At 33.7% G+C, this 15,257-nt stretch overlaps 1 protein-coding gene across 1 annotated transcript in view; it reads left to right on the forward strand.

Moving 5' to 3' along the window:
• Positions 1 to 15,257, forward strand: part of IRSp53 (Insulin receptor substrate 53 kDa) — a 265,161-nt gene that overhangs the window by 62,629 nt on the left and 187,275 nt on the right. Inside the window, exon 3 of the mRNA XM_076415642.1 lies at positions 4,867 to 5,020. Within this exon, the coding sequence (XP_076271757.1) occupies positions 4,976 to 5,020 (45 nt within the window). The 5' untranslated portion in view covers positions 4,867 to 4,975. The remainder of the gene's footprint in view (positions 1 to 4,866; positions 5,021 to 15,257) is intronic.

A 15,257-nucleotide genomic window follows, 5' to 3' on the forward strand; every position in this document is an offset into this window, starting at 1 on the left:
CTGACTAGGCCATCATTATCAACCACCTGTAGAACCTCAACATTGATGTGCCGATGAAGCTTCTGTTTATGTCTTTGAGCATAGTTCTTGGTAACGTAATCTACAGTTTATATCTTTAGGTTCTTACACAGATTGTTATTAAGAATGCACCATGGGTCATTAACAATACCTCGCAGTACTTTGTTTTGGAATATTTTTTGAAATTTTTATTGCTTTGGCAGTACAATCCCAGGTGTACTGAACACCATAAGTCCATACTGGTTTCAAGACTTGTTGGTAAAACAAGAGCTTTTGATATACTGATAGGGCTGAATGTCCACTCAATAACCAGTACATTTCTTTGTACTTCAGCTTGACTAATTCACGTTTTTTGCTAACCTGAGTTTAATACAAGGATCATACAAACATATTTAGCTGTATTTCCATACGGGACTACTTGTTTATTTATATATACTGCCTTGTGCTTGATTCCTTTGTTGAGGATATCAATATGCACTGACTTTGACTGAGTTTCATTTTGATACGTCATTTTTTTGTCCAGCATTGTCTTTGGACAATAGCTGTTTGTAACTCTTCTATTGATTCAGTATAGTTATCTGTAATGTAATGTAGAAACAACATTTTCACTGGATGTAGGCAAGTTCCGAGTCTACAGCACGTAAAGGATCGGTCCCAATACATTTCCCTGAGGCAGTACTGCTTGTATTTTTTTCAAGTCAGAATATGGATCTTCATGATTGACTTTAAATTATCCGTAAGTTATGTACGTGTATGACTCTAAAAGTCTGTAATATTGATCAGGGAGGAACATTTTAATCTTATGCTTTAAACCTTCATGCGAAACTTTATCGAAAGCTTGAGCAAAATCTTGAAATATTGCAGAACAAATTGTATTTTTCTATGATATTGGAGATTCCGTAAACCTGAACAATCGTGAAATGTTGTTTCCTGAAACCAACTTTGACAGAAGAACCGATTTTTTGTTTTTTGATAGTGCTAGTCTGACCATGTAATAGGCCAATTGAGAAGTCACCGGCCTGGCACATAGATGGCGCTACTGGAATTAAATCCATATGTTTTTTAATTAGCCCTAATCGTCAAAAGATGCGTGTTTAAATTTGACAGCGATCGGAACATTAGTTTGTGAATTGTAGCATTTTGAGTGAAGCAACTTTTATTATTGTAAAAAAATAGATAAAAAGCGTAATACACTCGAGTTTTTCCATCGATATGCGACAATGGATAGAAAATGGCTCCATCATTTCACTGCAAAGTCCAATAGTCAGTCATCGGAGTGGACTACACACGATGAACCCGCTCCAAATCATGGGAAAACGCAACAGTCGTCTAGCAAGTTTATGGGGTCTGTATTTTGGGATGCGCATGGAATAATTTTCATTGACTACTTTGAAAAAGAGGACCATCAACAGCGACTATTACATAGCGTTATTGGACCGTTTGAAGGACGAAATCGTCGAAAAACGTCCGCATTTGAAGAAAAAGAAAGTGCTGCTTCACCATGACAATGCACCGTGTCACAAGTCAGTGATAACGATGGCAAAAATCCATAACTTGGGCTTCGAATTGCTTCCTCATCCACCGTATTCTCCAGATCTGGCCCCCAGTGACTTTTCTATTTTCATATCTCAAACGAATGCTCGCTGGGAAGAAATGTTCGTCGAATGAAGAGGTGATCGCCGAAACTGAGGCCTATTTTGAAGAAAAGGACAAATCGTACTACAAAAATGATAGTGAAAAGCTAAAGGGTCTCTATAATCAGTGTATCACCCTTGAAGGGAATTATGTTGAATAAAAAAGACTAATTTTGCCAAAAAAATGTTTTTTACTTTGGTAAGCCGGAGACTTTTCAATTACTGCTGTACTGGTCGACACTGTTGAGGATTTCTTCAATTTATTTTTCTCAGTCTATTTCCACAGGTTCATCAAAAGGACTTGTAGATACACTGCAGGTAGACGAAATGTGCGAAGGGTACATCATCAGAAGAGGTATAACAACATATTGAGCAAAATATCCATTCTTACTCAAAAAAATACATTTCGATTTATCGCTCCTCCTTCTGTTAACAACGAAAAGGTGAAGAAGTATTTTTATTTATTTCATATGATTGTTTTTACAACCAAATACCTGTTGTTTATATCAAAATTAGCCCTAAACAAAAATAAGCTAATAATAGTAGCACTACTTAACTGAACCTATATTGAACTTCTTAATTTTGTTGTTAAGTATTGTTAATATATAAGGTTGGATAAAAAGTTATTTCAGGTTTATGTAATGCTTGTTTAACGGATTCAACTGGTGTATAATATAGATGTAGTGTTTATTCAGCGAAAAGTCATTGGACTTTGAAAATGGGGATTCCAGAAGATATTCAGATCCAGAACTTTCATCATATTTTTCTATTTTTCATCATCTAATATTGTGTGTTGTTTGTGGAAATAAGTGCTTAGGTAGTACTAGTGTCAGAATTGGTTTGTTCATCTTCGTTTTATTAATATTTCGATGTAAAAGATGAACCTCAATTACGCCCGAGCTGAGGAATCATGAACTGTTCGAAACTTGCCATGAAAAAATCTGTAGGATAATTGGTCAATGGGAAAGGTGTTAATTGAAGATGTTACCTAAAAAAACGCTAAAAAAGAGCAATTATGTTTTCTCCTACTCATTGTTTTGTCATCCCCCGTTTTTCCAGCTTGTTATGTTTCTGTATAATCAGAGAAATAATGTCGATATGAATAATTCAGAGTGAGATATAGAATAAAATATCGATGTACATAAACGTTTAAAGGCCCTAATTATTTAATATTATAAACGGAACCTCGAACACAAAACAGCTCGTATCATTATCTATAATAATTTTAGTAGCTATTGGCACAAAACATCCGAAAACATGGCCGACGTAAAACAATCAAATCTCAACGCAAAACGCCAATATGCAATCGTATATACGATGGCGCGTTTGTATTCGTGAGTGTGTAACACAATAATACTATGTCAAAGCAAATGGAGTTACCAGCTATTAATTACAAACTAAATACCGAAACATATATGTTTGCGAGCAAGAAATACTGTTATTTCGTATGCGAAATATATTCGGGGATGAAATCGGTAATATTGGCGGGGGTGGGCCTTTCGGATTTCAATAACGGGACGGATTCAACAATATGGAAATGATAAACCAGCGTTATTGCGTACTTATATGCGGCAGGATCGAAAGGGGGTTTTCGGTAACAAGTTCGTGTAGCGCCGGAGGTCACCGGAGTAGTTTTTTAAGCATTAACATGTCGGTTTCTAGTTGATTGTTTGTTTGATTTCTTTTTGTGCTAATTAACTCCAATATATAGCACGTCGCAATATTGCCTCACCAAATTTTATTTTAGGTTTACAAAGTTTGCCTGTGTATAACCTCCAGTTATTACCACTAATGTTTTTTTTGACGAATTTTGCGGACATTTGGCAACATGGTCCAGCAGTACCAACCCATAACGATATTTATAGGCTGATTCGGATGCATGTCCTGACGCATCAGACATAATTCTATCTCTTTTTATCTAGGATAAAATGAGAAGGAAAAATCCACACCGTGTTTAAAACAATTGAATATTACATTTTAATTTTCACAAACTGTGTTGGTTATTTTATTACACGGGCTAAGTATTTATTAGAAATATGTACAAGTCTGCAATAAATATGTACCGAATCTACAAGCGCAGTTTTTTATTGAGTTTTCTACCAATTTATCTATCTACTGCAGGAATATTCCAAAATTTCCTATGAAAATGTTGGCTATGATAAGAGATATGGGGGATGGGTTCCATCCAGCGGCATCAGATGATTGCTTATAAACTTTCTATAAAACAAAATATGTGGATGAAAGTATAATTAATGGGGGTTTTGGTAAATAGGGGAGACTGCATGAAAACTAAGAAGCATTTGTGGATACTAAAGGTTAGGTTCTTTTTTAAAAGTTTGTAAATGCCATTATCAGATGGGAGGCCTTGTCAGCCACTTTTCGTACTATTGGAATGATGACATTCCTTTTCTCCACTCCGCAATCTTAGTGGTAGGCGTTCCACTCTGCGTGAATTGGAAACAGGAGGTTTGATACTATGGAGGATATTTCATTTCATTCTCTATTTCTATTAGATGCTACATATTGTAATTCCTACTTGGCTAATTATCTGTTAGTGTGCTTGAATTGGTTACAAAAAGGTTGGTTTCTGTCGATAGAAACTGATTTCTGTTAGATACTATATTTTCTGTTGATAAAACTTTATAATAATTTTGATCGGTAAGGGCGTGAAAGTTTTTCCGTCCTCTTGTAAATTTTACCCCTTGTAAATAAAATTTTATTATTAGACGTACTCTATTGACTTCTCTAAACTCAAAAAAAAAAGAAAACTTGTTTACCCTATTATCGCTCTGTCTTGGTAATTGTCAGCATATGACATTGAGCCCCTACCAGGACTGTCACTCTCATTATTGTTATTTTTTTAATTGTTATTTTCTAATATATCGAATATCGAATATCGAATATATATCTAATATATCGAACATTATTCCAGCATTTGTCAATTGCCTTTATGTTGTTCTCTCGATAAGTTGAATTTGGTGCTTGGTGGGAAGAAGTATCTGTAATGAGGCAGCCTTGGTTTAAACTTTAAGGAACTAGCATATATTATTGAAAGCTTTCTAGGGAAGGGATTTCTGCTTCGTAGAGCAAGCTGTCTATTGGGCTGATTATAATTTGTTTCTGTTCTTTTTATCAACTTAATTAATCTGTTAATATATATCTAAACCCTGTAGTTATTATGATGAGCTTTAAAATAATTTTCTTTATTTTCCAGGTTGTTCATTGACGCTGAATGGGTGGATCCGTCGCCACCATTCCGCACCGGGTTATGTCAGCATCCGTGTAGTTCGCATCATCGACGAGACACCGCATAAAAAACCAAAATGGAGACCGACGAACTGATTAAACTGGTGGACGGTATTTATAAGGTGAGTTTCCAGCAACAAAATTCCACGGTTTCGTTCGATTAAATTGGGACCAAAGCGGGACCGGTGTCCGGTAACTATTCCTGCGGTTTACTGACCCGTTTCGGACGCGATGTACACATACACACGCGCGCGCTCTCGGGGTTGGCCTTTAGCCGGTAGCCGCATACAATTTGTTTTGTTACCTATCTGGCGGGCGAGCTAGACGGAACGTGGAGGTGGGAAACTTTGGCTCGGCTAATAACGGTTTTCGGTGGAAAAGTTTTGCGGGTGAAGGAAAGTTTTATGAATGTTCCAAATTGTTTAATGCAGAGTATTGTTTAATATCGGGGATATAAAGTTTCCGCCTTTTAGGGTGGATATTTTTTGGTTTGTTTGCGCGATGGTAGTTTGAATGTCGGCGTGACATGGTTCCAGGTAATACTTAGCGTAAAACGTTATCGTACAGACTTTGATAAAGGAGGAGGCTGTATATATATATTATATTTACTGTATGTTCGCCGATTTCTCTTTCAATTATGGGCCTATTTTCTTTTTTTTTTTCATTCGAAAGAGTGCATTTCTGAGGTAGTCCCACTGAAACCAAATCATGATCTGTTGGGGGGAAGATCACATATTTTTTATCTATAATGACCAGATATTTGTTTATAATCTTATGGCCGAGCTGATGTGACGAAAAATCGGAAGTAATTTAGAATAAATACCATTCAGATTGCATTTTAAGCACTAATATTGTGATACTAGCGACCCGCCCCGGCTTCGCACGGGTGCAATGCTGATACCAAATTAAATACACTACAGAAAAAATACGAACGTTGTATATAAAAACATAGCGGCCCGCTCCGACTTTGCACGGGCATAAAATATATATGCCTATGTCACTCAATGAAAACATGATTAAAATCGATCCAGTATTTTTGGTTCATTCATTACTGCCCTTGGCCTGCACGCATTAAATTTGGAGTAAAACAATTCCTCTTCCCCTATACTTACTATGAAGATTTCCTGCTATCTTTGGAATATCTAAATTCATACAATTTTTATTATATTACACATTTTTAAACGCAAATTTTAAATTTGTAATATCTCCGAAAATATTTGTTTAATTTACATGCATGGAACCATATTGATCTATATTAATTGCACACTGTATTTAAGGTACTTAATTCGATAAGGATTAATGCCGTATTGCTTAAAATAGCTTCGTAAATAAGCCATTTTCTCACGTAAAAAGTAAACAATAAATATGGTTAATGTGGGTTATCCCTAAAAGATAAACATATACCATCGCGGACTTTTTTGTAGACCTTTTTATGGTGTACAATACTGTATTACATTAATTTGATCTAACTCGTAGGGTTAGGCAGCGTTTTTGCTAATTGCTAAATAAGCCTAAAAAAATAGGTTAATTTACGACATCACGTTAGAAACCTCTAAAATTAGCAATGTTGCCTTAGTATATTATGCATGTATTATACATATAAACCTTCCTCTTGAATCACTCTATCTATTGAAAAAAACCGCATCAAAATCCGTTGCGTAGTTTTAAAGATTTAAGCGCACATAGGGATATAGGGACAGAAAAGGCGACTTTGTTTTATACTATGTAGTGATGAGACGTCGTAGAAACAAAGTAAACAATTGTTTGTATGGTGTAACGATTAGAACGTTATGCTCACATGCGGAAGTCGTGGATCGATTCTCAACGGGGGTAGCAGCTTTTCGTTGTTCTAGTTTGGTTGGTAATTTTGTCAGATCACCTAGAATAGGTAGCGGACTCCTGAAGCGTTCCTTATTTTTAATCATCCATCGTTTCTTTACTGCTATTTTTCCTTATACAGGCTGCACTCTTGATTGCGCTATAATAAACTAACTGCTAACTAAATATTAAACAAAGAAATTGAACCGACTTCAAAAAATATATAAGGATCTCACTAAAAATTAAAATAGAATCAAACTTAGATTTTTTCACTAAAAAAACGTTTTAAAATAAAATATCTACATAATAATCGTTGTACTAACTTATTTAACCTATCTACTACACGTATTTTATATTCTACTAGATACATACAATTTAGCTTAATACCTACCTAAACCTATTTATGTATTTAAAATATTATTTTAACTACTATCAACTGATGAGTTTACAGTCGGTGCCGAGCAGAAGAAATACAAAAAAAATAATAAAATTTTGTGACATATACATAAAATTAAATTACGAACAAAACTTTATTTATTTGTCATGGTGGTAGTTTGATGTTACCTTAACTAGAACCAACCTTAACTAGCAGTGATATGATTCCTTGTAATACTTACAGGTAGAGTTTTGTGTGTTTACGAATTCTGAATACACATTTCAAACAATTTATTGTGTACGTTCAGGGTTAGGACATTATTTAGATTACTAAAATATGTTATTAAAATACAAATACATATTTGCTATTTGTAATTCAATTAGTTCTTACAAATATAATTTGTAATTAGTATTTTAAATACCTGATCCTGATGTATTTTTTGAAATACTTATGGTTTCTAAATACATTTGAAAAGTATAAGGGTATCGCCCATTTTTTTTTGGTAAACCCTTTATTAGATACGCTTAGTATAATCTTAATTATAAATTAATTATAAATTAATGTATTACTACATTTCATTTGTACCTGGATTAACTCACAATCAAGACGATTGTGAGGAAACACATCAATATGTATTCCTCAATTATTAAATTATAATAACTGAAGCTATAGTTTACACTAAAGGTATACACTGTATGTAAGTTGTTGGTTTGGTTCGCTTCAATCTTGTGACATCCTGCGCGCTGTCCAGCAGTTGTATTGCTTCCACGTTAGTATGATTTACTAATCTTCTTTCGTGTTTCAAGGCGAAATCTTGGATAACTTCGCAAATCATTTGATTTCCAGGTCATCGTGCAGTCCTTCGTTGGTTACGTAGCGATAGGCATTGGTAATCAATCGAAGAAACTTGTTTTGTCAGCGTATTTTTTATTTGATAAATATGTTTAAATTATAATAATCTACATCTTTGGATCTGTCTTTGATTCAATAACCTCATTTTTATTAAAAATATGTTTATTCACATTTGAACAAAATGACATATACTGAACAGTGGAGCTGTAACATAAAGATGGTTACAAATGTAGCCAATGCGATTTGATACACAGTAATACCATCTGCTGCAAATTCTTTAAGATTAGTCTATGGACTTAATATTTTGTTGGTTCAATTCATATACGATTTGATTCTAACTGAACTCTCATTTATTCTGTTACAGTTGTAACAAATTACGAAAAATCATGTTATGTAAAAAATACCGTCAACTTGTGAGGCCGCCGATATATAATTATTATATAACAGTACTCGGTACTACCGGATTACGGGGAGAACGTTCCTCTTTTTTTCGGCTCGAATCCAACCGTTCCAACGTCGATTTTCGATCCGAAAATCAGTCACGCGTTTCGCGGGGCGACAAACCGTGTCGCATTCCTCTCGTCGCCGTATCGCCGTTCCTGCGAGATTGCGGTTTTCGTCGATCGACTACCGCAAGAATCGTCCGCGACTCCAAACTATTGACCCAAATATTTTTATGCGAACTAATAATCGAGCGAGAAAAAGGTGGATGCTCGCGCCAGCCCCCAAAGCCGATTACACAGACGGACAAACCTTAGAAAACGAAAAGTAGATAATTCGATTTGTTCGCGGGGGACGGGAGGGGGAAACCCCCGCTGAGGTCGCGACGTTCATCGCGAAATGGGGCCAGCGGGGCTGTGCGGGTATGGGTAATATCGTTTTTCCGGATTTAATAATTGGGAACGAGCCATTTAACCACAACGACATGGTTTAGTGGATACAGTAGGCCTTGAACGCGCTGCGAAACAAAACCAATTAAGTGATTCATTTGTTTAACGATGATGGTATAGGAGAGTGAAAAAACAAGGTATATCTGATGCGGTTTGGGTAAAAAATAGTGGTTCTTTTCTTGTATTGGTTAAATTTCAATTAAACATAGACACTGTTAAAAATATGTGAATAATATATGAAGGGAAATCCCATCTCTGAGAAAACATTAGTATAGTAGAAGAAAGAAGGTGATCTCTACTGCAGATATATTATGCTGAAATCGGCGAAGCTGCAGATATATTTACTCCTATAGCCTATCCAATATACCAATTAAATCCCATTATCAAAATATATGGCGTCAAAACGTCAAAATATTTCCGCATTAACTTTGACTATTAGTTTATTTTGGCTTTGATATATAACAAAATTCTTACGTAAATAATATAATGAACCAAAAATAATTATATCACATATAATTTATTTTAATATTATAGTAATATCTAAATAACTTAAACTACAGTCAATTCTACAGGCACAATAGTTTGTAGGGTAGGGTTGTGTCATTATATTTGCATTAAACTCTTTTTCACATTACCTATGAGGTATGTGAGTTTTATGTAGTGCATTATACCTGCAGGCCTAGTCCACCTAATTAACAATTGTATATCGAAGTAATATATTTTACTTTCATAAGAGAGCAATTTATCTTTTTACTTTTACGTTTTTACTTCTTGTTTCCTTATCAAGTCATGTTGATATCACTGTAATTCTCTTTAGTATCTTGTGTTACTCCTACCTCACTACATTTGCGATATCTGCGAAACACTTGGGATTATTTATTACCTCTTCATACATTCTAACCAAAAATCATGTACATGCTGAAGAATTACACACAAATCTTTAACATTCTACCATTAGATATACGATTTTCTAGTTATGCTGTATTAATTATATAGTAATTTGTTCTACTCTCATCACTTGTCAACAGCTAACATTAGATCTTAATGCCATATCTAGAAAGTTTCATTCAGCTACTGCCGATTTCTTTTTAACTATTCAATCTTATCTAATCTTAATTCTAAACTCTAATTCTAAAAATTTGTTGACGATTCCACAATTTGTCTATTTCTTCTTCTATGTATCTCATAGAATTCATCTAGACTAATGGTGATTGTAGACAATGCTTATTTGTTAACATCTCAACCGTTCATGCTTATATATCCTGCTAGACCTGCATGTCCATTGTAGTAATTCTTTGCCACACCTCATATCAATTCGATTGGATTGACTAACAATTTGAAATAGTTCACACTTTAAAATGGTATCCTCAAAATTTAAGTTGAAAGTTAAAACAAGATTTTAAAACTTATACTAGCAACAAGATCCAATAATCCTATTACTATGTCCTTCTGAAAACAATCAATGTATCTCATCTGCAGTTATCTATAAATTAGACAAGTACAACAAAGCAAATATCTCAGAACAGTTTTCCAATGTTCTTACATTATGTTCTAAACTAGAAAATGTTGAAACTTTATACTTGTTTATTGGTACACCCTCAATTTGGATATTTATTACTTTTAGCTCTCCCATCACCATAACATTAGTTCTGTTTTTATACACTATCCTTCCCTATTCTCTTAGTGTCATATTCCAACTCTTTGTAATATTCTGTAAGTTTCAGTTACTACATCATCTGCAAAAGCTCCTACCGACATATAAATTTTGCCATATTTGTATTCTCCATATTGTGTTTGAACTATTTGGCTTTTCTTTATTATTTCGTCAATTAATTCTACAAACAAGATTAGCCTTGTCTTAGTTTTTGAAGGGTTTTGACTTGATGCTGTCTGCAATGACGATGTTTGTATTGATACTGTTCTATTCTTGAATTATTCTTACAATTTTATTACTTACGCGTCTTTGTTCTATTAATACCCATAGTTTTTCTCTTCTTACTTTGTCAAATGCCTTTTCCAAATCAGTGAATGCTAGATGCAATGACATCAACTCCTGAATGTATTCTCTTCCATCACTCTGTTATTTTTTCATCTTCAGTTATTATGCCCCTTTTCTTACCTTTTACATGTCTATAATTACGTGTTTTTATTACTCTAAATTTTTAAAACTTTGTAAAAAATTTTAGGTTTTTAGGTTTATTGTTGAACGTGTGTTTTTTAGCTAACTGCAGATTATGTAATACAAAGATGGTTATACGTTTATAATACAATGTATTATTCATCACTAACAATTACTCTGTTCTATATTTTATCTTTTTTCTCAATATTTTTCCATATTCTTTTGATCCATGAACGATCCATTTTTTAAATTCTTCAGTGGAAACAGTCAGTGGTAAAAAGTAGTAAAATCTGTCGAACCAAAGATAGCGACTGAAACAGTCGATAGTAAATAGTAAGAAAAACAGTGGGACCGAAAATAGCGACTGAAAACAATCGACTGAAACAGTCGATAGTTAATTTCAGTTGACCGTTCCCAACACTAATTAAAATAAAAATAATATATAACACGCATTGAAATGTATTATAATAAAATCCTTGTTTCGCATTTTGAATGGAAACGAGATCGTTATCTACAATACTATCTCTTTAGGAAAAGGAGGCGAATCCTATTATAAATTTAAAATCTTATTATACGGTTGGGGCGGCATAGATTCGGTAGGATTTCGTAGACGCTTTTTATTTCGATGGAACTTTTTCGAAAGATTATTTTGCAGTGGAAATAGGGCTTTTGATATTATTGTCGTTGACTTTTATATTAGGAAACTTATAATGGCGCTTCTGCCCTGCAATATTCCACCTTTTTCTCCTAATTAAATTGTGTTAGTGTTCGTGACGTTTATTATTGGATTTTTTTTTGTATTTATTGTGTTTTGTTTTTGGTACCAGATATTTCCATTGCAGCGCCAATTGTGGAGTGGAGAATTTTCTTGTGGTCTCTAGGTCTTCATTTATAACATATATATATATATATATATATATATATATATATATATATATATATATATATATATATATATATACTTAAACTTATCTGGGAAGCCTTTTATATTTTGGACTATCTTATTTTTTATTTTATATATAATAATAATTTTTTTTATCCAATATCAGGGGCATTTAAAAATATATTTGACAAATACATACGCGTACATTTTCATCAGGGATGTTTTTTATATTTTGGGATTGTCCTTATACAGTATTTCTATCTAACAGTTGAATTTAATTCCATTTAAAATTGCTGATAACGACTTAGTTATGGAAAAATTGTCTGCTTTCTTCCTATGACCTGGCATCGTCGTTCAGGTAAAGGGACTGCAGGTTTCGAAACGATTAAATCATCGATTAATTTATGTATATCGTTGATTATTTTGAACTTTTTATCTACCAAGTCGTGCTACATTGAGAGAAACGATTGTACTCGGATGGATCCAAGTTTGGTGGATGGAAGCACGTTTTCTAAATAACGGGAACAACGAGCATGACATTTAGGTAATTTTTGAATAACTCGCGGACCCAATATACGTAGTCATCTCCGAATATTGGGTCTTTGTTTGGATGAAATTATTTATATCAATAGTACAACAAATACTATAAGATGATCACAATAACATCTAAATTAAGTTCAGTTCTGATTTTGTATTAAAAAATTGTTATGTTATATCTGAACTTATTATGATATTTTAATATATAAATATGCCAGCCGGCCTGGTTGGCGCAGTGGTAAAGGCGACAGGACTGTTGCGATAGTCACGAGTTCAAATCTTGCTGAGGCATGATCGTAAATGGCTAGTTTATGTTTGTGATTGTCTTAGGCAGGCAAGAGTGCAAAATCCGGCAAGGAAAATGATCCCAGTCACGGCAGTAACCAGACTGGGTAAGACCGGATGTCCTCTGGGATGATTTCTAAGTTGGTCACTCGCCAGTGGGTGGGCTTAATGCTGAGGACCGTAGTTCGGGGCCCACGTTAAACAGTAGGTCAAGTCCAGATAAACCCTCGTTTGTAAAAAGAAGACTAAAATATAACAAAAAACAATAGGTCATGTCAGAATATTTAAATATTTACTTTAAATATAAAACGGGGGTTTCTCCATTGCGTAGCAAATAACACTTATTTAATTACATAATTGTTTTTGGCATTCATAAAATTACTCAATTTTACAATTTCCAAAATCGCAGGGTCTTTTCTTTACCTATTGCAACACTACTTACTTTTCATAGTATCAGAACAAAGAATATTTATACGATAAATCAGTAAATAATACTTAATAATAGTAAACGCAGTATTTTCGCGCTAATAAATTGATCATATAAATATCTAAAAAGATCATAAAATATAAATGTTTTTATTAAAATATATTTCTCAAAACATGTGATGAAAAAATATATAAAATAGAAGATATTCAATCGGTACGTAATGGTAGAAATAATTATGAATTGGATGAAAATGACTCAGTCGTCTGTCTATTTTAGGATAATATTGATTCCGTCTTTGAACCCAATTGATGATTGTACACACGACATATATTTTTGTTTTTCTATTATTGATATATTTTCCTTTCTTCTTAATTGGACTTTTTTGTTCTCACTATCTACACTTAACTATTCTGACTTATTCTGTAATTCTATTTTAACTGTTGCTGCGGACTACTTTTGCTGACTTGTGCTAATTCTTGTCCTGTTCTTTCTTCTATAATTCTTTAATTCTAATTCTTTTCCAACTTCTGATATATACTATTAACTAAGAATTTTGGATTAATTTTTTACGTAAATCTTAAATTAAGATATGAAAAACGTGACAGTACATTAAGTTATTGTCGATTGTTGAATATAATATATAGTATGACCATGAGATGCCTTGAATAAACCTTTATCAAATTAATCAACAGATGATCATATACCCGCAAGATTCCTACGAATCCCTGTTTCGCAATTCGGAAGGTTAAAACCTAGACAAAAATGTAGGTGTGCGCGTAATTACTCATATTACAATTAAGAATCGCACAACGAAAAAAAGACCAACACGAAAAAAAAATCGTAATAATCGCGATGGAATGGTCGGCTTCCGTATTCTCCGGGTTATTGTCGGCCTTCGCCACGGGAGACTCCGAAGGTTGGCACCGTCCGTCGGATGGGCACGCTAGGCCGAGAACGAAACGCTGCCGCAGAAGATTTCCGCAAAAGATACCGAATTTTAATTAAACCTTATGTAATGGGACATTCGTCGGTTTTTGTTTAATTACCGTGGTGAATGTTTGTTTCCTATTTAAAGAGAAATGATGTAATGGCCAGCTGGCAATTGGTAGAAATAAGAAGCACCAACTGCAAAAATTAAAACAAAACTCTAGATGGAGATTGTTTCTGATCCTTGTAGTTATGATTATTAAATAGCTTTTTCTTTATTTGGTTTTTTATTAAACTTTATATTTTAAAAGATATTTATTGATAGAAATTGGTACAGTGTACATATATTTTCCTGGTAATATGCAGATGCATTGTCGAAAGAACGATGTTGGTTTATCATGTATCCAATAATCGATCTATTTTCGCGCTTCTCTGGCATTTTTAGATTATGTGTCAGAACTGAATAAGTGAATATCAAATATTTAGCAATAGCGAGCGTTGTCCTGCCAGAGGATGATTTTCACGTCTGTTGATCTTTTTGACATCCTTAGACATCTGCAGTAACAACTTAATTCGGTTTTAGTAGCTTGTAATACAATACACCTTGGTGATCCCATCGCAGGTACAGCAATCTTAGGTGTTAAAATGTCCTAGACTGATCCTTGATTTTCACACTTGGGATTATAGTAGTAGATTTATCTTTCGTCGTTAATTACAATAAGTCACAGAAATTCTTTTCTTTCTTTTACATCTTTCTCTTGAGTGGAATTTTGAGCACTCATTAATTAGCGAATTTATATACAGAATAATTTAATAATGCTTAATATTTATTTCATATCTAAGCATCCAAGCGGTTGTTACATTGACACTTTTCATTTTACTAATCACTACATAGTATAAAACAAAGTCGCCTTTTCTGTCCCTATATCCCTATGTGCGCTTAAATCTTTAAAACTACGCAACGGATTTTGATGCGGTTTTTTTCAATAGATAGAGTGATTCAAGAGGAAGGTTTATATGTATAATACATGCATAATATACTAAGGCAACATTGCTAATTTTAGAGGTTTCTAACGTGATGTCGTAAATTAACCTATTTTTTTAGGCTTATTTAGCAATTAGCAAAAACGCTGCCTAACCCTTACGAGTTAGATCAAATTAATGTACTACAGTATTGTACACCATAAAAAGGTCTACAAAAAAGTCCGCGATGGTATATGTTTATCTTTTAGGGATAACCCACAT

The sequence above is a fragment of the Rhynchophorus ferrugineus genome, unplaced genomic scaffold (assembly GCF_030347505.1).
Source record: "Rhynchophorus ferrugineus isolate W39M unplaced genomic scaffold, kcgeb_rfMv2 rfM10, whole genome shotgun sequence".
Classification (NCBI taxonomy): Eukaryota; Metazoa; Arthropoda; class Insecta; order Coleoptera; family Curculionidae; genus Rhynchophorus; species Rhynchophorus ferrugineus.